This window comes from Myotis brandtii, unplaced genomic scaffold (genome assembly GCF_000412655.1).
Source record: "Myotis brandtii unplaced genomic scaffold, ASM41265v1 scaffold305, whole genome shotgun sequence".
NCBI lineage: Eukaryota > Metazoa > Chordata > Mammalia > Chiroptera > Vespertilionidae > Myotis > Myotis brandtii.
The window spans coordinates 1,952,503-1,975,472 of NW_005361652.1; the positions used below are offsets into that span (position 1 = coordinate 1,952,503).

General features: G+C 39.4%; 1 protein-coding gene across 1 annotated transcript in view; it reads right to left on the bottom strand.

Annotated features, from left to right (window-relative positions):
- Positions 1-22,970, bottom strand: part of IL1RAPL2 (interleukin 1 receptor accessory protein-like 2) — a 1,356,387-nt gene that overhangs the window by 543,002 nt on the left and 790,415 nt on the right. The window contains exon 5 of the mRNA XM_005869867.2: positions 1,837-1,990. Coding sequence (XP_005869929.2) covers positions 1,837-1,990 — 154 coding nt within the window. The remainder of the gene's footprint in view (positions 1-1,836; positions 1,991-22,970) is intronic.

Sequence of the window (22,970 nt, forward strand, 5' to 3'; positions counted from 1 at the left end):
TAATTAAAATTAAATTAAGGGGGAAAAAAGAACCTTATCTTCATCCTACCCGGGTTCTTATTTAATTATATATATTTTTAATCTTTATTATTAAAAGTATTACACATATCCCCCTTTTTCCCCATTGATCCTTTCTTGCCTGCCCCTGCTCCCTGACTCAAGCCTTCACCACCCTATTGTCTATGTCCATGGGTTATGCATATATGCATACAAGTTCTTTGGTTGATCTCTTCCCCACCCACCCAACATTCCCTTTGAAATTAGACAGTGTGTTCTATGCCTCTATGTCTCTGAACCAATTTTGTTCATCAGTTTATTTTGGTCATTAGATTCCACATATGAGTGAGATCATGTGATACATGACTTTCTCTTACTGGCTTATTTCACTTAGCATAATACTCTCCAGGTCCCTCCTGTCTCAAAGGGTAAGAAATCCTTCTTTTTTACTGCTGCATAGTGTAAATGGTGTAAATGTACCACAGCCTTTTTTATTCATTCATCTAGTAATGGCCACTTTTGCTGTTTCCAGATCCTAGCAATTGTAAATTGTGTTGCTATGAACATCGTGATGCATACATCCTACCTAGGTTCGTCCAGATTATTGTGATGCACACTACAGTTGGAGAACCTTTGGGAGGTAGAAATCAGGTGAAATTTGAAACTGTAGTCCAGCTACATTGAAAGTTTTGGGCAAGCAAATTAACACCTTATGAAATACACAAAATATTTTACCATGACTCACATTTTATCCAAAATGTGTGTGTATTTACACACACACACACACACACACACACACACACACACACACTTCTAAAATATATAAGAAGAAATTAATCAAGATTGTTTGAGTAAAACAGCAGGTGGACTTTTTGTCATACACTGTCTTAGGATTCATCAAATTCTTTGTCAGGGATAACATTTATGGTATCAAGTTCAGTCCTATGTGTTTGAAAATTACTTTCTAATATTCTTCACCAGGTAAAAATATCCAGAGTTTCTCTCTTCCACTCCTATGTGTAGAATTGCTAGTCTACACTTAATTTTACTTTTGATTTAAAACATATGCATGTATGCCATTATTTTGGAATTGCTTCATTTAACAATCTCACAATAACATCACTCATTTATAAGCAAATTTGTATGAGCTTTATTTGAGATATAGTCTAAGATTTCATTCCAAAAGTCCACTAGAACCTCATTCTGAGGTAGCCTTTCCACAAGGCAATTTTACATATGGGTTAAGTCAGCATTCTAGAGTGGTTACAGTATATCTTTTCTGAGGTGTTTAGTAACAATCAATGATATTTTGAAGAGTTAAGATTCTAATATATAAAAGCCTTAGCGGCCGTTACGACCAGTTGACCAAACGACCCATTGACAGGTCAGTATGATGTGCACTGACCACCAGGGGGCAGACACCCAACGCAGTGTGCTCCCTCAGCCAACCTCCTGTGGTTGGACAACCTCCTGCGGTCCTTTCCTCTGGCCGGCCGACCCCAATCGGCCCTGATCGGAACTGGGCAAGGTGGCCACAATTGGCCCAGATCGCCAGCCAGGCTGAGGGAACTCACCCGTGCACAAATTCGTGCACCAGGCCTTTAGTCTGTCCTAAAGGCAGATAATAGATAAACAGAAATTGGGCCTTTGTTCCCTAGTGTTCATATCCTGCATATAAGTTATCAGTAAAACTTTTTAATAGTGAGTTTCTCAACTATATGATTCACAGCCAATTCTAAGTTCACAGCAAGTTAGCTTTTTGTAGAAAATTCCAATTTCTCCCCATAACAAATTATATTTAATTCTCACTTGCCATAATTTTGAAGAACCAATTCCTACCTGTAACTTTCAATTCAGTTGTTCGTCTTACAAGTTTTCCTTCATATTTAAGTTCACAAGTGTAATTTCCTCCATCTTCTTCTTGAACTTCCTGGATTAGAAGAGCATTTCCTTTCTGTATTATTATGCTTCTCCACATTTTTGGCTTGCATTCCTGTAGAGAAAATGTTTTCAAGTAAGAGGAAAAAAAAGTCACATCATTAAGTCTTAGTACTGACAAGTTTGTATTTTCACTTTTTGTACTTTTCTCTTTAGTTTTCAAAATATGTAACTAAACAGTTAAGTCAATGACCAGAAAACATCACAATGTGTCCAATTCCCATATTACAACTATCACTCTAAGAGCCATTTTAAAGGTCTGATCCCAAGAGCAAAACATTTCATTCTGCTCAAATATAAAATAATAAAGCTCCCCAAGTGCAAAAATTGTATAGCAGAACCTCAAAAGTCACTAAATGTCATCATAATGCCTTGATTCTTTCTATTTTATAGGGATACTAGAGACCCAGTGCACAAAATTCATGCACGGGGGATATCCCTCAGCCCGGTGTGCACCCTCTCCAATCTAGGACCCCTCAGGGGATCAGGCCTAAACCAACAGTCTGACATCCCTCTCACAATCTGGGACTGCTGGCTCCTAACCGCTCTCCTGCCTGACTGCCTGCCTGATTGCCCCTAACTGCTTCTTCCTGCCAGCCTGATCAACCCTTAACGACTCCCCTGCCAGCCCGATGGCCCCCAACTGCCCTCCCCTGCTGGCCTGATGGCCCCCAACTGCCCTCCCCTGCCAGCCATCTTGTGGTGGCCATCTTGTGATCACATGAGGGCATCATGCAAGGACCACCTAGGCTTTTATTAGTATAAAAGATTTGGGGTTGTTTTGAAACCCCAAATTTCAGAGAGGAAGTGAGAAGTAGTGAGAGATAGAAACATCAATGATGAGACATAATCATTGATTGGCTGGCTCCTGCATTCCCCACACTGGGGATCAACCCTACAACCTGGGCATGTGCCCTGACTGGGAATCGAACCATGACCTCTTGGTTTATAGATTGATGCTCAACCACTGAGCCATGCTGGCTGGGCAAGATTTGGTTTTAAAGTCAATTATTCTACTCTCCTGATGGGAATGTGAAGGAGTCTTGTTACTGGGATTGAACTTCCCTAAAAAGGAATGTTTAACTCTTTTCCAGGAAGTGACAAGAATATAGCAATAGCTAAATGTGTAAGAATATTCAATCAGGTGGCTTTGTCATTTGTGGATTTTCTCGGTCTACTTTTTAGATATTATTCCAGTTTGTTTGTCATTCATCTCAAATGTTCAACCAAAATTGTAACTAAAAACTGTAAAAATATAAATGGAGGTGTAAGAGATGGCTGTGAGAGTGCTAAATAATCAAGCAACGCATTTTATCATATGCATTCTGAATCTCTCAGTTAAGGCAATGAAATTGATGGTGAGACAAATTTTGTGAATAATAGTTGAGAGCACTTTCCACTGTCCAAACTATGGTATAAAAAATATGCTCACCTTAGCTGGTTTGGCTCAGTGGGTAGAGCGTTGGTCTGTGGACTGAAGGGTCTGGGTTCAATTCTGGTCAAAGGCACATGCCCAGGCTGCAGGCTCAATCCCCAGTAGGGGGCAACCAATCAATGATTCTCTCTCATCATTGATGTTTCTCTCTCTCTCTCTCCCTTTCCCTTCCTCTCTAAAATCAATAAAAAATATATTAGAAAAAAATATCCTCTCTACTTTCCCTCACCCACACCCACACCCTCCTCACACATACTTTTAAAATTAATGTAAAGATAGAATCAGTACTGACACTCTATCTGCAGCTCTGCATGTGTGTCTGTGTCTCTGTGTATGTGTATAAATGATTTGGGAGAGCAAGTACTGAGTACCCATTTATTAATATTTGCTTTTTTTGTTTGCTTTGTTTGTTTTTTTTATTGTAACTTTTTTCTTTTATGATAGCAGGAATTTTTACAACAAAATATAAAAACCAGCACTTAAGTTCACAGGTATAATATTTAGAAGATATGCTTGCTTTATGTCCAATACAACTACCCACACATATTGTCAGAGAGTAAATAAAAGTAATATTATCTAGGGCAATCCAGACAGAAGACTGCTTCATTCCCTAGGATCTTTCCAAAGAACAGTTAAGGGTCTGTCTGAAATTATATTATACACACTGTCTGGCGAGGTTTATCACCTATATGAGATTTGCTTCTGAGTTAAACCTTAGAATATAAGGTTTCTGGGAAAATGAAGAAGAAAGTCTGAACAGAAAGAAAAAAAGATAGCCCAGCTGCCATTATCATCATACAATAATAATCCACAATTATTTTCGCATTGCTTCCAACTCTGGTAGCCTCAGATTTCTAAAGAATAATTTTGAAGGTCATTAAACAAAAACATTGCCCCTCTGGGCATTTTGAGAGAAAAGGAAAATGAAAACTAAGCTGCTTCATTTTCACATAGTGGTGGTGAAGGCAGACAAATGAGCCCACACACTCATTTTAATCAAATACAAATGGCATTGTTTTCTAATGTCATTTTTCAGGGAAAGTTCATATGCAATTAGCTCTAACCAGTTTTCATTTTCCCTGCACACTGATTTGTTTTTTCCTAGGAAGTAAATTTAAAGCATGTATAGAAATTAGAAAATATCTCAAGATGAAGAATAGCCTATAATCTTTATATGTTCTTTGGGATAGATATAGATAGTTCTAAGTACTTTCCAAGTTGCCATTTAGCCTTATATAGGATTATTTGTAGTCAATAGAGGTTTGTTTGTTTGTTTGTTTGTTTGTTTGTTTTTTAAATGTGGCATAGAAAAATGTAATCTTCAGGTCAACTCCACCCTTCTTCAGACAATGTTGTATAATTAAAAAGGCAAATTGACTTTAGAGCAAGACAACTCTAGTTCAAAATATGGGGCTCATCCAAGTTCTGTGATCTTGACCACAATTGCTTAATCTCTTTAGGGTTCTTACACTGCATGTGGAGATAATATACATTACAGTGTGAGTAGCCAGAATCTAGAGGCTTGCAACATTTATTAATTATACTTGTGGTCACCCACGACATAGAATGTATTCCATCCCTAAACTTTCACAACTCTGATTTACATCTCTTCCAAACCTCCAGCTCTGCTTGTTAAAATTAGTGCTAAAGAACTACTTAAATAAAAACAAATCTTTACTAATTGGTTAACCATTTCCTAGAAACATAATACTTTAACCTGCTGAAGATGTATAGCTTCTAAGAGGCCACTCTAACACTAATCATAGTAGATGGGACAAAATATAGAGGAACTATATTTTATTCAAAAAGAGCTTTATAGATTACCATCCCGTCCTCCACCACCCTATCCTTCACAAAGTTAACTCATTGGCTATGCTACCCACATATGGGTGCCTATATTGAATCTCAGAAATCTTCCAGGCTCTTTATTCCATTATTTGCAGCTTCTCTTCCTTAAACTGCTGGCTGCTAGACTTAATACTGTCACTGCTTTTTTCCTGCCCCCAATTGTCTCATCACCTCTAGTAGACACAAAACATTGAAATCCCTCATTGTCCCCAGACCTACCAGTATATAATTTAGTTCTGACTGCCTATTAGGCAAAAAAGTTTGAAACATATTGTTCAAGTGCCAAGGACAAATTGCCAAAGCCTCAAATATGAGCAGGTCCCTAATATTGTCTTCAGTGTATTAATTCCTCTATTATTCAATGGCCCTGAGAGCATTAAAATAAATGTCATGAACTTGAAAGTTTTGCCAAGGGCCAGTCTTGCTTTAGATGCCTAAGTTCAACAAGCACCTCCACTTCACTGCTGGCTCTCCCCTCATACAGCAGTTTGCTGTAGGACATCCACAATTAGTCAAAACAACATCAGCCCTTAAAGCCCAGCTTCTTTCCCTCCCTCCCATCCTTCCTAAGTGGCAGATGTCATTTGACAGCAATTGGTGGTTTGGGAGCCCAGGATGTTTAACAAAAACATCTGTTAATGAAGCCTCTTAAAATAACCTGTTCCCAGCCATATTTGGATCTTAGAGTTTCCACCCTGAAATATTCATCACTGTATTCACAGTCCACTTCCAAGATATCACCATCATATCCACATGTATTTTTCTTTTTTAAATTTATCTTTATTGTTGAAAGTATTACAGATGTCCCATTTTAACTCTATTGACCCCCCTCTACCCCATTCCTGCCACCCCTTCCAAGGCCTTCATTGCACTATTGTGTATGCCTATGGGTTATGCCTATGGTTTATACACACACTAATGATAGACAAATATGTAAATTGACTGTACCTCTGTGATACCCCACAGCCAATCAGGAGGGGATATGCAAATTAGTGGGGCAAAGATGGCTGCGGCCACAGAGCCAGCCAGAGCAGGCAGGAGGCTTGGGTCGCCCCTGGTGATGGAGGAAGCCAAGCTTCCCGCCTGCCTGGGCTGGCTACTGAAGGAGGGGCCTGTGGGCAGTGGCCGCGGAGCAGGCTGGAGACAACAGGAGGCTTGGGTCGCCCGGGCTGGCCGCTGAAAACAGCCCTCAGACCCTCACCCAGGCTGGCCATGCCACCATCGGGTTGAGGGTCCCTGCTAGGGGGCATGGCCAGCCTAAAAATGGCCCTCAGCCCCTTAACCAGGCTGGCCACACCCCCATGGGGTGAGGGTCCCCACTGGGGGCATGGCCAACCTGGAAACAGCCATCAAACCCTTACCCAGGCTGGCCAGGCACCCCAGCAAGGACCCCCACCCTGAAGGGAGTATGACCAGCCTGAAAACAGCCCTCAGCCCCTTACCCAGGCTGGCCACACACCCCCAGCAGGGACCCTCACCTCATGGGGGCATGGCTGGCCTGCAAACTGCCTCAGCCCCTTGCCCAGGCCGGCACTGTCCCCAGTGGGGACTCCCACCCCAATGGGGGCATGGCAAGCTTGCAAACCACCACAGGGCCCTTGCCCAGGCTGCCCCACCCCCCAAGGGAACCCTCCCATCCTGATCCAGGACACCCTTCAGGGCAAACCAGCCAGCCACCACCTGTGCACCAGGCCTCTGTCTATATGCTAATAAAAGGGTAATATGCTAATTAGACTGGGAGACCTTCCACGAGACCTTCCGAACATTCTTCTGGACAAAGCGATGGTGGCGGGGCTGAGGTAGAGGCAGTTAGGGACCAAGAGGGGAGGGCAGTTGTGGGTGATCAGGTTGGTGTGGGGGGCATTGGGGGTTATCAGGCTGGTGGGGGGGGCAGTTGGGGGCAATCAGGCCAGCGGGGGGGGCAATTGGGGGTGAGCAGACTAGCAGGGGTTCAGTTGGGGGCGAGCTGGACGGCATGGGGGCAGTTGGGGGCGAGGAGGCTGGCAGGGGGGCAGTTGGAGGTGATCAGGCTGGTGGGGGGCAGTTGGGGGCAAGCAGGCTGGCATGCAGAGTGGTTAGGGGCAGACAGGTGGACAGGTGAGTGGTTAGGAGCCAGCAGTCCCAGATTGTGAGAGGGATGTTTGACTTCTGGTTTAGGCCCGATCCCAAGGGATCCCAGATTGGAGAGGGTGCAGGCCGGGCTGAGGGACACCCCTTCCACTGTGCATGAATTTCATGCTCTGGGCCACTAGTATGTGTATGTGTATATATACATACTTTATATATATAAACTTCTTTGGTTAATATCTTTCCAGCCCCCAACTCCCTTCTTCCATCTGAGATTCATCAGTCTTTTTCATGCTTCCATGTCTCTGGATCTATTTTGTTTGTCAGTTTATTTTGTTCATTAGATTCCACATACAAGTGAGAGCATGTGATACTTGTCTTTCTCTGACTTGATTATTTATCTTAGCATAATAGTCTCCAGGTCCCTCCATGTTGTCTCAAAGGGTACATGATCCTTTTTTAACAGCTTCATAGTTTTCCATCAAGTAAATGTACCACAGTTTTTTGTTTGTTTCTTTGTTTTTTAATCCACTTATCTACTGATGGGCACTTGGGCTATTTCACAGGTGTTTTTCAATCAGTTTGTTTTGTTGGTCATGGGTACTTCAGTGCTATTCAGGTCATATGACTTATTTCTCATGGCAAGAACACCAGGAAGATCATTTAAATATTTATTCTGATACTGAAGTTCTGACATGAAGCAGCTGTGCAAACATAAGCAAATGATATAATGTCTAGTCTACAAAGCACCTTGTTTCAAATGCCTAAAACCCCTCAGACCCAAATTTTCTCCTGTCCCCTGAAGACTGAAATACTACAGAGAGCATCTAGGCATCTGCCTAATCATCTGTAGGGATCCTGAATTTTCCTCAACTTAAAGATGAAAGAGATACAGCACAATTGTGAATTGGATATCAAGTTTGCCCTACTCAAAATGTGGGGGTTAGCCCACTCTAGAAAGCCCTTTCCCTCCCCAGTTCTATTTCTCCAACTTTCTATCTTCACAGTACTAATTTTGGTGTTGGTACCCCACAGTAGTTAAAAGTATAAATGTAACAACCTCACACAAAAGGCTTACTTACCTCAGTTCATTTAACCCAGGATATCATGTATGGCTTTTAACAAAAATTTACAAGACATACAAAAAGGCAAAAAATACCATTTGAAGAGAGAGAAAAAGCATCAGAACCACACTCAGATGTGGCAAAAATTTTGAAATTACCAGTCTGGGCATTTAAAATTAGTATCATTAATATGTTAATGATAATGAAATAATGGATGATATGTAAGAACATAATAGACATGGAAACTTAGAAAGAATCAAAAGGGAAATTTTAGAAGTCAAAACACTATAACATAAATAAAGAATGCATTTGAAAGGCACATTAATATACTGGATGTGGCTGAAGAAAGAATCACTGAGTTTGAAAGCATGAAAATAGAAACCTCCTAAACTGAAAATCAAAGAGAAAAAAGAATGGGAAAAACAGAATATCAAAAACTGTGAAAGAAGTACAAAAGAGGTAACATAAGTGCAAGAGGAATACCATAAGAAAAAAGGGATAACGGAACAGAAGAAATATTTGAAGTAATTCTAATGTGGAACATCCAAGATTACAGCAGACTGGGCATGAACAGAGAAGTCCGGTGTGCAGATAGATTTCTACATGCATCTAAGCTGTTTTGAACAATATATGAAAGGCAAACAGGCAGGACATTCTGAACAGAGAGAAGCACCCAGATGTGAAAAAGCATGAAATAGACAAAAAAAAATTAGTAAACATTTTTACTTTTTTGAGAGTAGCACTGAGTAGGCTCATACTAGATACTAAAATCCCTAAATTCCAATCCAAGATATTTGCACATTGTCAGGGTTCAAAGGTCAGCTTGTCCCATGTAAAGCCAATCTTTCATAAATTCTAAGAATTAAATTAGATAGTAAATGAATGTGCTTGGCACAGGGTAAGGCCCGGTAAATGATAAAAAGAGGCTATACACTCAATGGTTTTATGGAAGTAATGAAATATTTAAAATAGAAGCATCCTATGATCAGATGTGCATTTCTGAAAGATCATTTGAGTGGATAAGAATAAGGTAGTTAGATTATAGAAAGAGACATTGCTCAAGATTCTATTTGCATTTTTTTAATTTAAATTTTGTATTGTTTCAATAATTACATAAGTCTCCTTTTTCCACGATTGACCTCTCCCCAGCCACCCCGAACCTCAGGACATGACCTCACCCCTCCCGATCTGTGTCCATTGACTATGCTCATATGCACACATACAAGTCTTTTGGTTGATCTCTTACCCCTCACCCCCCACATCCCCTCATAGGTTGGGCAGTCTGATGCTTCTATGCCTCTGGTTCTATTTTTGTTCATCAGTTTATGTTGTTCACTATATTCCACAAATGAGTGAGATCATGTGACATTTATCTTTCTCTGAATGGCTTATTTGTTTAGCTTAATGCTCGCCAGTTCCATCCATGTTGTTTCAAATGGTAAGAATTCCTTCAATAGCATAGTATTCTATTGTGTAGATGTACCACAGTTTTCTAATCCATTCATCTGCTGATGGGCACTTAGGCTGTTTCCAAATCTTAACGATTGTAAATTGTGCTATGAACATAGGGTTGAATATATCCTTTCTGATTTCTTGGATATATTCCTAGAAGTGGGATTAATGGGACAAATGGAAGTTCCATTTTTAACATTTTGAGGAAACACCATACTGTTTTCCACAATGGCTGTACCAGTCTGCATTCCCTCCAGTGGTGCAATAGGGTTCCTTTTTCTCTGCATCCTATTGAGAAATTGTTGTTTGTTGATTTGTTGATGATAGCCATTCTGACAGGTGTGAGATGGTACCTCATTGTTGTTTTGATTTGCATCTCTCAGATGATTAGTGACTTTGAGCATGTTTTCATATGCCTCATGGCCTTCTGTATGTCTTCTCTTCAAAAGTGTCTATTTATGTACTTTGCCCATTTTTAAATTGGATTGTTTATCTTCTTTTTGTCAAGTTGTATGAGTTCCCTATGAATTTTGGAGATTAAACCCTTATTGGAGATAACATTGGCAAATATCTGACCATTTTATTTTCTCAACACCATTTATTGAAGAGACTGTCTTGACTCCATTGTATGTTCTTGCCTCCTTTGTCAAATATTAATTGAGCATAATGGCTTGGGTCGATCTCTGGGTTTTCTGTTCTGTTCCATTGGTCTATATGTCTGTTCTTGTCCCAGGACCAGACAGTTTTGAGAACAGTGGCTGTGTAGTATAGCTCAATATCTGGTATTGTGACCCCTCCAACTTTGTTCTTCTTTACCAAGACTGCTGAAGCTATTCGGGGTCTTTTTATAACCCAGATGAATTTTTGGAGAGTTTGTTCTAGGACTTTGAAGTATGCCATTGGTATTTTAATGGGGATTGCATTGAATCTATAGATTATTTTGGTTAGTATGGATATTTAAATGATGTTGATTCTTCCAATCCATGAAAAAGGTATATTCTTCCATTTGTTTATATCTTCCTCTATCTCTCTTTTTCAGGGTCCTGTAATTTTCTGAGCATAGGTCCTTTACCTCCTTGGTTAAATTTATTCCTAGGTATCTTAATTTTTTTTGTTGCAGTGGTAAATGGGATTTTTTATTTTCTCTTTCTGTGAGTTCATTATTGGTGTATAAAAAAATCCATAGATTTCTGGGTGCTAATTTTGCATCTTGTTACATTGCCAAATTCATTTATTAGTTCTAGTAGTTTTTTGATGGAGTCTTTAGAGTTCTCTATGTACAATATCATGTCATCTGCAAATAATGACAATTTTACTTCTTCTTTTCCAATTTGGATGCCTTTTATTTCTTCTTCTTGTGTGATTGCTATGCCTAGCACTTCCAGTACTATGCCGAACAGGAATGGTGAGAGTGGGCATCTCTGTCTTGTTCCTGTTCTTAGGGGAAATGGTTTTAGTTTTTGCCCATTGAGTATGATGTTGGCTGTAGGTTTGTCATATAAGGCTTTTATTATGTTGAGGTATGATCCCTCTATTCCCACTTTGCTGAGAGTTTTTATCAGGAAAAGGGTGTTGGATTTGTCAAATGCCTTTTCTGCATCAATTGATATGACTATATGAATTTGTCTCTCAATTTATGTGATGTATCACATATTGATTTGTGGATATTGTACCAGTCTTGCACCCCTGCAATAAATCCCACTTGTTCATGGTGTATGATCTTTCTAATGTAATGCTGGATCTGATTTGCTAGAATTTTGTTGAGGATTTTAGCATCTAAGTTCATGAGGGATATTGGCCTGTAATTCTCTTCCTTTGTGTTGTCTTTATATGGTTTTGGGATTAGGGTAATGATTGCTTCATTGAAAGAGCTTGGAAGTGTGCTTTCCTCTTGGATTTGTTTTGAATAGTCCAAAAATAGGTGTTAGTTCTTCTTTGAATGTTTGGTAAACTCTGCTGTGAAGCCTTCTGGCCTCGGGCTTTTGTTTGCTGGAAGCTTTCTGATGACAGCTTCAATTTCCTCCTTAGTTATCGGTCTGTTGTGATTTTTAATTCTTCTTGATTGAGTTTTGGAAGGTTGTATTTTTCTAGGAATTAGTCCATTTCCTCTAGGTTATTTAGTTTGTTGGAGTAGAGTTGTTCATAGTATTTTTTTCATTCTTTTGTATTTCTGTGGGGTTTGTTGTTATTTTGCCTCTTCCATTTCTGATTTTGTTTATTTGGGTCTTCTCTCTTTGCTTCTTGGTCATCCTGGATAGAGGTTCATCAGTCATGTTTATCCTTTCAAAGAAACAGCTCTTAGTTTCATTTATCTTTTGTATTGCTTTTTTTTGTCTCTATGTCATTTATTTCTGCTCTGACCTTTATTATCTCTTTCCTTCTCCTCACACTGGGCTTTTCTTGTTGCTCTATTTATAATTCTTTAAGTTGTAGAGTTAGATAATTTATTATCTTTTTTTCAGGTAGGCCTGTATAACTATAAACTTCCCTGTCAGGAAGCCTTTCACTGTGTCCCATAGATTTTGGATTGTTATGTTTTCATTGTCATTCATTTCCAGGTGTTTTTAATTTCTTCTTTGATCTCTTTGGTAACCCAATAATTGTTTAATAGCATGCTATTCAGATTCCAAGTGTTTGAATTTTTTATTGTTTTTATTGTAGTTTATAATATTATGCCATTGTAATCTGAGAAGATGGTTGATTTCAATCTTCATGAATTTGAAGAGACTTTGCCTGTGTCCCAATATGTGGTCTATCTTTGAAAATGTCCCATGTGCACTTGAGAAGAATATATATTCTGTAGCTTTGGGGTGAAATGTTCTGAAGATGTCAATTAAGTCTATCTGATATAGGAAGTCATTTAAGATTGCTGTTTTTTGTTTTGTTTTTTTTGCTGATTTTTTTGTCTAGAGGATTTATCCAGTGATGTCAGTGGAGTATTAAATTCCCCTACTATGATCATATTTCTGTCAATCTCTCCCTTGATATCTTCTAGAATTTTGTTTATGTATTTGGGTGTTCCTGCATTGGGTGCATATATGTTTACCAGAGTTATATCCTCTTGTTGCATTGATCCCTTTAGTCTTATGAAGTGGCCTTCCTTATCTTTGTTATGGCCTTCACTCAGAGGTCTATTTTGTCAGATATAAGTATTGCTACCCCAGCTTTTCAGATATAAGTATGATGCCCTGTAAGTTTGTCATATAAGGCTTTTATTATGTTGAGGTATGATCCCTCTATTCCCACTTTGCTGAGAGTTTTTATCAGGAAAAGGGTGTTGGATTTGTCAAATGCCTTTTCTGCATCAATTGATATGACTATATGAATTTGTCTCTCAATTTATGTGATGTATCACATATTGATTTGTGGATATTGTACCAGTCTTGCACCCCTGCAATAAATCCCACTTGTTCATGGTGTATGATCTTTCTAATGTAATGCTGGATCTGATTTGCTAGAATTTTGTTGAGGATTTTAGCATCTAAGTTCATGAGGGATATTGGCCTGTAATTCTCTTCCTTTGTGTTGTCTTTATATGGTTTTGGGATTAGGGTAATGATTGCTTCATTGAAAGAGCTTGGAAGTGTGCTTTCCTCTTGGATTTGTTTTGAATAGTCCAAAAATAGGTGTTAGTTCTTCTTTGAATGTTTGGTAAACTCTGCTGTGAAGCCTTCTGGCCTCGGGCTTTTGTTTGCTGGAAGCTTTCTGATGACAGCTTCAATTTCCTCCTTAGTTATCGGTCTGTTGTGATTTTTAATTCTTCTTGATTGAGTTTTGGAAGGTTGTATTTTTCTAGGAATTAGTCCATTTCCTCTAGGTTATTTAGTTTGTTGGAGTAGAGTTGTTCATAGTATTTTTTTCATTCTTTTGTATTTCTGTGGGGTTTGTTGTTATTTTGCCTCTTCCATTTCTGATTTTGTTTATTTGGGTCTTCTCTCTTTGCTTCTTGGTCATCCTGGATAGAGGTTCATCAGTCATGTTTATCCTTTCAAAGAAACAGCTCTTAGTTTCATTTATCTTTTGTATTGCTTTTTTTTGTCTCTATGTCATTTATTTCTGCTCTGACCTTTATTATCTCTTTCCTTCTCCTCACACTGGGCTTTTCTTGTTGCTCTATTTATAATTCTTTAAGTTGTAGAGTTAGATAATTTATTATCTTTTTTTCAGGTAGGCCTGTATAACTATAAACTTCCCTGTCAGGAAGCCTTTCACTGTGTCCCATAGATTTTGGATTGTTATGTTTTCATTGTCATTCATTTCCAGGTGTTTTTAATTTCTTCTTTGATCTCTTTGGTAACCCAATAATTGTTTAATAGCATGCTATTCAGATTCCAAGTGTTTGAATTTTTTATTGTTTTTATTGTAGTTTATAATATTATGCCATTGTAATCTGAGAAGATGGTTGATTTCAATCTTCATGAATTTGAAGAGACTTTGCCTGTGTCCCAATATGTGGTCTATCTTTGAAAATGTCCCATGTGCACTTGAGAAGAATATATATTCTGTAGCTTTGGGGTGAAATGTTCTGAAGATGTCAATTAAGTCTATCTGATATAGGAAGTCATTTAAGATTGCTGTTTTTTGTTTTGTTTTTTTTGCTGATTTTTTTGTCTAGAGGATTTATCCAGTGATGTCAGTGGAGTATTAAATTCCCCTACTATGATCATATTTCTGTCAATCTCTCCCTTGATATCTTCTAGAATTTTGTTTATGTATTTGGGTGTTCCTGCATTGGGTGCATATATGTTTACCAGAGTTATATCCTCTTGTTGCATTGATCCCTTTAGTCTTATGAAGTGGCCTTCCTTATCTTTGTTATGGCCTTCACTCAGAGGTCTATTTTGTCAGATATAAGTATTGCTACCCCAGCTTTTTTTTTCATTTACATTTGCCTGAAAGATTTTTTCCATCTCTTCATTTTCAGTCTGTGTGAGTCTCTTATTATGAGGTGGGTCTCTTGTAGACAGCATATATATGGGTCATGCATTCTTATCTATTCAGCCATGTGATGTCTTTTGATTGGAGAATTTAGGCCATTTACATTTAAAGTTATTATTGATAGGAGCTTGCTTGTTGCCATTTTTATTTTTTGTGCCTGTGTTCCTTCTTCCCTTTTATTTTTTTTTCTTTTCACAACAGTCCCTTTAGCATTTCTTGCATTGGTGGCTTGGTAGTGATAAACTCCCTTGAAGTCATTTAAGATTGCTGTTTTTTGTTTTGTTTTTTTTGCTGATTTTTTTGTCTAGAGGATTTATCCAGTGATGTCAGTGGAGTATTAAATTCCCCTACTATGATCATATTTCTGTCAATCTCTCCCTTGATATCTTCTAGAATTTTGTTTATGTATTTGGGTGTTCCTGCATTGGGTGCATATATGTTTACCAGAGTTATATCCTCTTGTTGCATTGATCCCTTTAGTCTTATGAAGTGGCCTTCCTTATCTTTGTTATGGCCTTCACTCAGAGGTCTATTTTGTCAGATATAAGTATTGCTACCCCAGCTTTTTTTTTCATTTACATTTGCCTGAAAGATTTTTTCCATCTCTTCATTTTCAGTCTGTGTGAGTCTCTTATTATGAGGTGGGTCTCTTGTAGACAGCATATATATGAGTCATGTTTGCTTATTCATTCAGCCACCGCATGTCTTTTGATTGGAACATTTAGGCCATTCACATTTAAAGTTATTATTAATAGGTACTTGTTTGTAGTCATTTTTATTTTGTGCCTGTGTTCCTTCTTCCCTTTTATTTTTTTTTCTTTTCACAACAGTCCCTTTAGCATTTCTTGCATTGGTGGCTTGGTAGTGATAAACTCCCTTAGCCTTTTTTGTTTGTTTGTTTTAAAATAGGTTTTCTAACCCTTGCTCCTTTTCTGGTCATTCTGACACCCCTATTATATGTATGTTGCTTTGTTTCATGTTGTCCCATTCCCCTACTATGATCATATTTCTGTCAATCTCTCCCTTGATATCTTCTAGAATTTTGTTTATGTATTTGGGTGTTCCTGCATTGGGTGCATATATGTTTACCAGAGTTATATCCTCTTGTTGCATTGATCCCTTTAGTCTTATGAAGTGGCCTTCCTTATCTTTGTTATGGCCTTCACTCAGAGGTCTATTTTGTCAGATATAAGTATTGCTACCCCAGCTTTTTTTTTCATTTACATTTGCCTGAAAGATTTTTTCCATCTCTTCATTTTCAGTCTGTGTGAGTCTCTTATTATGAGGTGGGTCTCTTGTAGACAGCATATATATGGGTCATGCATTCTTATCTATTCAGCCATGTGATGTCTTTTGATTGGAGAATTTAGGCCATTTACATTTAAAGTTATTATTGATAGGTGCTTGCTTGTTGCCATTTTTATTTTTTGTGCCTGTGTTCCTTCTTCCCTTTTATTTTTTTTTCTTTTCACAACAGTCCCTTTAGCATTTCTTGCATTGGTGGCTTGGTAGTGATAAACTCCCTTAGCCTTTTTTGTTTGTTTGTTTTAAAATAGGTTTTCTAACCCTTGCTCCTTTTCTGGTCATTCTGACACCCCTATTATATGTATGTTGCTTTGTTTCATGTTGTCCCAAACCTTCCTCAGGCTCTCCTCCTTTCTTTTGATTTTTTTCTTAATTGCAGTTCAGATTGGGTGTGTTTTGCTTCCCTGTCTTTTTTTTCCCCCCAGCTAACAATTCTTTATGTTTATTAATCATTATCTGAAAAAAAACACACATTTTTTTAGCAGTGAATATTGCATGGTGATCTTGAATCGGGCTTTTTAAATATGTTAGCAAAGGTCCCAAGGGATTAAAGAGTTTATAATAAACAGGTAGTGGCATTTCAGCAGTTATTGCATTGAAGTGCTTTTTTCAGAAGAGACCATTACATGCATTGTCGTTGCTGCAAGCATGGACAGCTGCATAGCCTGACATCACTCCCAGCTCCGTCACTTGTTATGACCATATTTTATGATGTGTCTAGGCAGGAATACTAACGAGCCATTCTTGTGCTTCCTGGAAGGGAACACTGCTGGGTTTTGTTTGGTACATCTATAAATAGTTGCTCTATTTCTAATGAATATATTAGTGGTATTCAATAAAAATAAACTTACCATTTATGGGATGGCAAGTATCCTTGCACCGTCCCATATTACAACAACCAGACATATATGGTGATTTCAGTGCAGATTTTCATTAATTAAATTTAAACATCAGCTCCTCAGTTGTATTAGTCACATTTCAAGGGCTCACTAGCCACATGTACCAGAGACTATGGGACAGTGCAGACACAGAACATTCCCATCATCACAGAGCCGTATTAGAAATGCAACCCTAAAGTGATACCAAAAGTTTGAAGCATCTGTGGGATGCAGTTACATAGCTAGAGCCCTAGGACATTAGCTGAGTACTGCAAATGACTAAACATCAACAAGGAGTTTTCTGGGCTTAAGCAGGTTTGTGGTTTATGTCAATAAAGACAAATACCCATGAATATTTCTCAGAGGGCAAACTCAGCTAACTCACAGATTGTATTAGCAATGGAGCCAGGGCAAGGAGGCATCAAAAAAGTACTGATATCAGTTTGGACTTTGGGAGCAAGGAAACTGAATCTGAGTTCCAAGACTGCAAGACATAGACCGCTTCCCTGTCTTTTAATTCACTAATTTGCCCTCCACTTATCCTAGTCTAGTGTTGAAAGCTTCCATATTGTTTTTTGTTGTAGCTATATCACTCTTTATTTCCTCCTGATTCTTACATAGGTTTTTGATTTTCTCATCCATCCTGACTATGAACTTTATGACCCTTATTCTGAATCCTTTTTCTGACATATTGCATGCCTCTATTTCATTTAGTTCATTTTCTGCTGATCTTCCTTTTCTTTCCTTTGGGAGTTGTTCTTCTCTCTCCCCATTTTGCTCTCACCAAAGGATCTAGGTGTCAAGTTGCATGGGGCGTGTGGCTGTAGCAGTGGGCTTGGTGGCAGGTTGCGCAGTCGCAGGTGGTGGCTGCTCCTCAGGAGGTCGCAGGTGGCATCTCCTCCTTGGGTGGTTGCAGGTGGTGGCTGCTCCTCAGGGGATAGTTGGGCGGCTGCTCCTGGTGGTGTCATGGGCAGTGGCTACTCCTTTGGTAGTCACAGGTTGCGGCTTCTTCCATGGGTGCTGGAGCAGTCATGGTGCCTGGGGTTGCTATTTAAGGCTGTTCGTTCATGGTCACAGAGCCCAGAGCTGCTGCATAAGGATGGGAGTCTATTTGCTTTTATCTAATTTTATCCCTTGAATGTTATTAAGGATATACAGGAAGTCCCTTCTAAGCCTGGATTCTTATAACAATTTAGGAAAGATCAACATCAAACCCCTCTTAATCTTAAGAAAAGCATGCAAATGGAAAGAAGATTTGCCATTCCCATGCTCTGCTTTATATTACCAAAATAACCCTTGATAAAGGGCTTGACCTTAACCTTGATCACTTGCTTAAGGTAATGTCTGCCAAGTTTTTCCTTTATAAAGTTACTATTTTTCCCTTTCAAAACTTCATTCTTTGGAAGTTAGACATTAAATTTAGCCCACACTTGAGGAAGCCTGACCTCCTTGAGGGAAGAGTATCTACATATATAATATGGAATTCTGCAAAATTTGTCCCTCCTCTCTCATTTTTTTTATTCATTCAATTATTTACTTATATCAGTGTGGACACATGCATATTTCAGTTTATACTTGAGATATAATTATATACTACATAATTTTGTTGCTCAAATTGTTCCAGCTTTGGTTATTGGTAGCTCTTGTTGCTTGGTTCCTGTGTTCTTTTGGCATGCCATATTTTTTAAAGATAATTTTTGAATAGAATTGTTCATTTTTTCATTTTGAAATGTTATCCTTTGCAATTAATTTTTTGTATTAAATATTGTTTAATTTCAGTTTGAAAAAACATGTCATTTTGATAAATCAAGAAATTGTACACTCAAGAGTCAATCTTTTCCTATTCACCAAAACCCAGCAGTGACCCAAATGGTCATTAACAGGGGAATGGCTAAACAATGGCACATCTCTACAGTGGAATATGGACTTCTACTCAGAACAAAATGAATTAATTATTGATATATAGCACAACATAGACAAATATCAAATGTATTATGCTAAGTAAAATGAGACATTCACAGAAGGCCACATAACATACAACCAACTCCATTTTTATGACATTTTGGAAAATATAAAACTACAATAACAGAAAACAGCTCAGTTTTTAAGTACAGGGGCTGGAAGGGGGACATTTACTACAAAGGGATATGGAAAAACCTGATTGTGGTACATACATTTGACAAAACATCAAATTGTACAAGTAAAAAGGATATCATTTTAAAATTGATTTTAGAGAGAAAGGAAGAGGCAGAGAGATATAGAAACATCAAGTATGAGAATCATTGATCGGCTACCTCCTGCTTGCCCCTAACTAGGGATGGAGCCCACAACCTGGGCATGTGCCCCAACCAGGAATTGAACTGTAATCTCCTGGTTCATAGGCTGACACTCAACCACTGAGACACACCAGCAGGGAAAAAGGATGAATTTGATTTGTGTAGATTAAACAGAATAATATGACTAAAAACTCAATATTAAATTGCCAATTAGTATCTGAGATGTCTTAGGGCAACTATATTTCTAGCTTCCCATGCATCATTTCCCTTTCTATAGTAGCAGCCAATATCAAGTCAGAACTTCAGGCATTAGAATTTAATAACACGTCTCAGATGTATGAAAGACATTATGACATCTATTTATATATGGGGAAATAGAGGTCCAGTGATATCCCAATTACTTATCCACATTAATGATGGATTAGGGACCACAATCCAGGTCCCCAAATTCAAAGAGCAGTGATTCTTACATATATCAAATACCCATTTAGTCCATGTTAAATAATATACACTAATAAAAGACAAAGATGCTAATTGACCGTACCTTCACTAGGCCCTAAGCCACGCCCACCAGACAATCAGAACGACTATATGCAAATTAAACCAACCAAGATGGCGGCCGGAAGCCACAAGGCTGGAGGAAGCAGGAGGCTTGGTTGCCCAGGCGATGGAGGAAGCCAAGCTTCCCGCCAGCCCTGAGCCGGCTGTGGCCTCCACTAAGGCAACAAAGTTTCAATTATAGAAGCCAAATAAATCCCAGATACCTGTTTCCAGCCAGCCTCCAATGGGAGCTTGGGTGGATGGGTTCCGTGGCCAGCCTGCAAACAGCCATCAGCCACTCACCCAGGCTAGCCACACCCTCATGGGTTGAGGGTCCCTGCTGGGGGGCTTGGCCAGCCTGCAAACTGCCATCAGCCACTCACTCAGACTGGCCAGGCACACCAGGGGGAACCCCCCACACTGAAGGGGCTGTGGCCAGCCTGAAATTGGCCCTCAGCCCCTCACCCAGGATGGCCAGGCACCCCAGGGGGAACCCCTACCCTGAAGGGGCTTTGGCCAGCCTGCAAACAGCCATCAGCCCCTCAACCAGGCTGGCCAGGCACCCCAGTGGGGACCCCACCCTGAAGGGTCTGTGGAGAGCCTGAAAACAGCCATCAGCCCCTCACATAGGCTGGCCAGGCACTCCTATATAATAAAAGGGTAATAAGCAAATTGACCCTAACAGCAGAACAACTGTGATTGACTAGTCACTATGACACACACTGACCACCAGGGGGAAGATGCTCAATGCAGGAGCTGCCCCCTGGTGGTCAGTGTGCTCCCATAGGGTGAGCTCTGCTCAGGCACAAGCCAGGCTTATGGCTGCCAGTACAGCAGTGGTGGTGGGAGCCTCTCCTGCCTCCTCAGCAGCACTAATAATGTTCGACTGCAGCTTAGGCCTGCTCCCTGCTGGCAAGTGGACATCTCCTCAGGGCTCCAGGGCTTCCAGAGGGATGTCTGACTGCCAGCTTAGGCTCGGTCCCCCAGGGAGCGGGCCTAAGTCAGCAGGTGGTCACCCCCCCGAGGGGTCCCAGACTGCGAGAGGGCACAGGCCGGGCTGAGGGACCCCCCCCCACCGAGTGCACAACAAATTTTTGTGCACCAGGCCGCTAGTATTCTTTATAATTTACAAACAGTAAAGAACTCTTCTCCCACTTCTAATGCCAGACTTGGGGTGGGCGGTGGGAACAAGGATAAATGGATCTTTAATCTTATGTCACTGAGTGTGGTTTTTGTGCACACCAAACTTAAGACTTCATGGATTTCACAGCTCATTCCTTCTGGAAAAAAAGTATCATTGAAAATTCTAGTTATGATATTGAAAATGTAAGGATGGAGTGTAATTTTATGGTGACAAAAGAAGGCACATCTTAATAGCATTACATTTCTAAAAGGAATTCAAAATAGGCAAGCATTTTCCCAAACAATTTTTTTTAGCAAAAAGGTGTTGGTTATTTTGGTGGCAGTATTATGAGGTCTTCAATAACCTTTTTTTCCCCTTGTAAGAAAACTCTCAGGATGTATAGCAAGATAAATCCATGTAAAGTTCAACTTTGGAAGCTTACCTCATTGTAATAAGTGACAGCATTTAGAAATTGTCATTCCTAAACTATAATTTTAGTAGATGAAATTAACTCCTTACAATCCATTTGGAATTTTTATTAAACATGATAAGACCCAGAGATCCAATTATTTTTTACAAGTGGATAGTCAATTATGTGGATATCATATTTTATAAGCTATTATCCCCCTTGCATACCCATTAACATAAAATGTTATCACATACTATTTTTTCATACATACCTATTTTTGTCTGTTTCTGGATTCTCTATTCTATTCAACTGATCTGTTTATATATTTTTAAACTTACTATTTTAATTGCTGCTGTTTTGTTTTAGTATCAGGTATAATAAGTCCCCTCTAAAAAATGTTTTTCCCCATTTTATTTAAAAATATATATTTGGGAGAGAGACAATATGGTGGTGGAATAGGTGGACGTGTCCCAAGGCTTGTCCTGGAGCAAATAGAATGAGCAGTTGAAATGAATAACATCCACCCTGAATAGGTGAAGGAGACTCAGCTGGTGAGACAGTTTGCAGCCGGGAAGGGCAGAGTTCCCCTGGAAAGGTAAAAACCAGGGATCTAGACAAGAAAGTTTGCCAGATCTGTGAGCCCAGAGTGTCAGAGGGAAACCACGTGGCACCCGGCCACATCCCTTGGGACAGGCATAGCCTCTGACTGTGGAAAAGGAGATCCACAGGACTGTTGGTGCCAGGGGATTCGAGATCTGGGTTCCATAATTACGGAAGACTAAGCCCAGAGTGGGGCAGCCTGAAGCACTGACCAGACCACACAGTGCTGGTAAGAGAGGAGCTCACAGAGACTCAGTCTTTCCCGTTTCTGTGGCTGGGTTTTTTTTGTTTTGTTTAATTTTTTTTTTCACTGAACCTTGTTCATAGGACATTTCGGATACAGACACTCACCCATGCTGAGGGGCGGGAGAAGGTGCGGATGAGTGGAATCTGGGGAGAGGCTGGGGGGAGAAGGGGGTCCAGGAGAGGTGGCAGCAAGTCAAGTGCTGAGTCACGCCTGAGCCGAGCGAGGACCTGGGCAGCCATTTTCTCCTGAAGATACAGCCCCTCCCTCCAGTCTCCAGGCAAGGAATACAGCCACACCCAGGTTCCACCCTGAATGGTACACAGGACTAAAAAAATCTGATTAGTCCCTGGGAGTTAACAGGGTCTGGCCTATAGAGAGGCCTTCAGTCCCAGGAACAGAGAAATAAAATCGCAGGCATTCCAGAAAACTGGGATCTTAAGCCAGCCAAATGAACGACATTTCAATTTTTCATTTTTATTTTTATTATTATTTTGTTAGCTATTTTTTTTTGCTTTTTGCTTTTTCCTTTTTTTGTTTGTTGCTTTATTTTCTATTTCTTTTCACATTATTTTTCCATTATTAAATTTTATTTCATTTTACTTGCTATTTTCTATTTTATACCATTTTTAAAACATTTTTTGTAAATATATTATTTTGTTTCCCTTATTTCTCTTCTTATCCACTCATCCATTTTCTATTTCCTCTATAATGAATTTAGGTCCTCCCCATATTTATCCAATTCTTAACCTTATTTTCTGTATATCAGCTCAGCCTCTTCAGATTCTGCCCCCACCCTCTTTACTTCGTGTTTGGTGCTTGTATTTGTTTGGTTTATCTATTGGTTCTGTGGTGT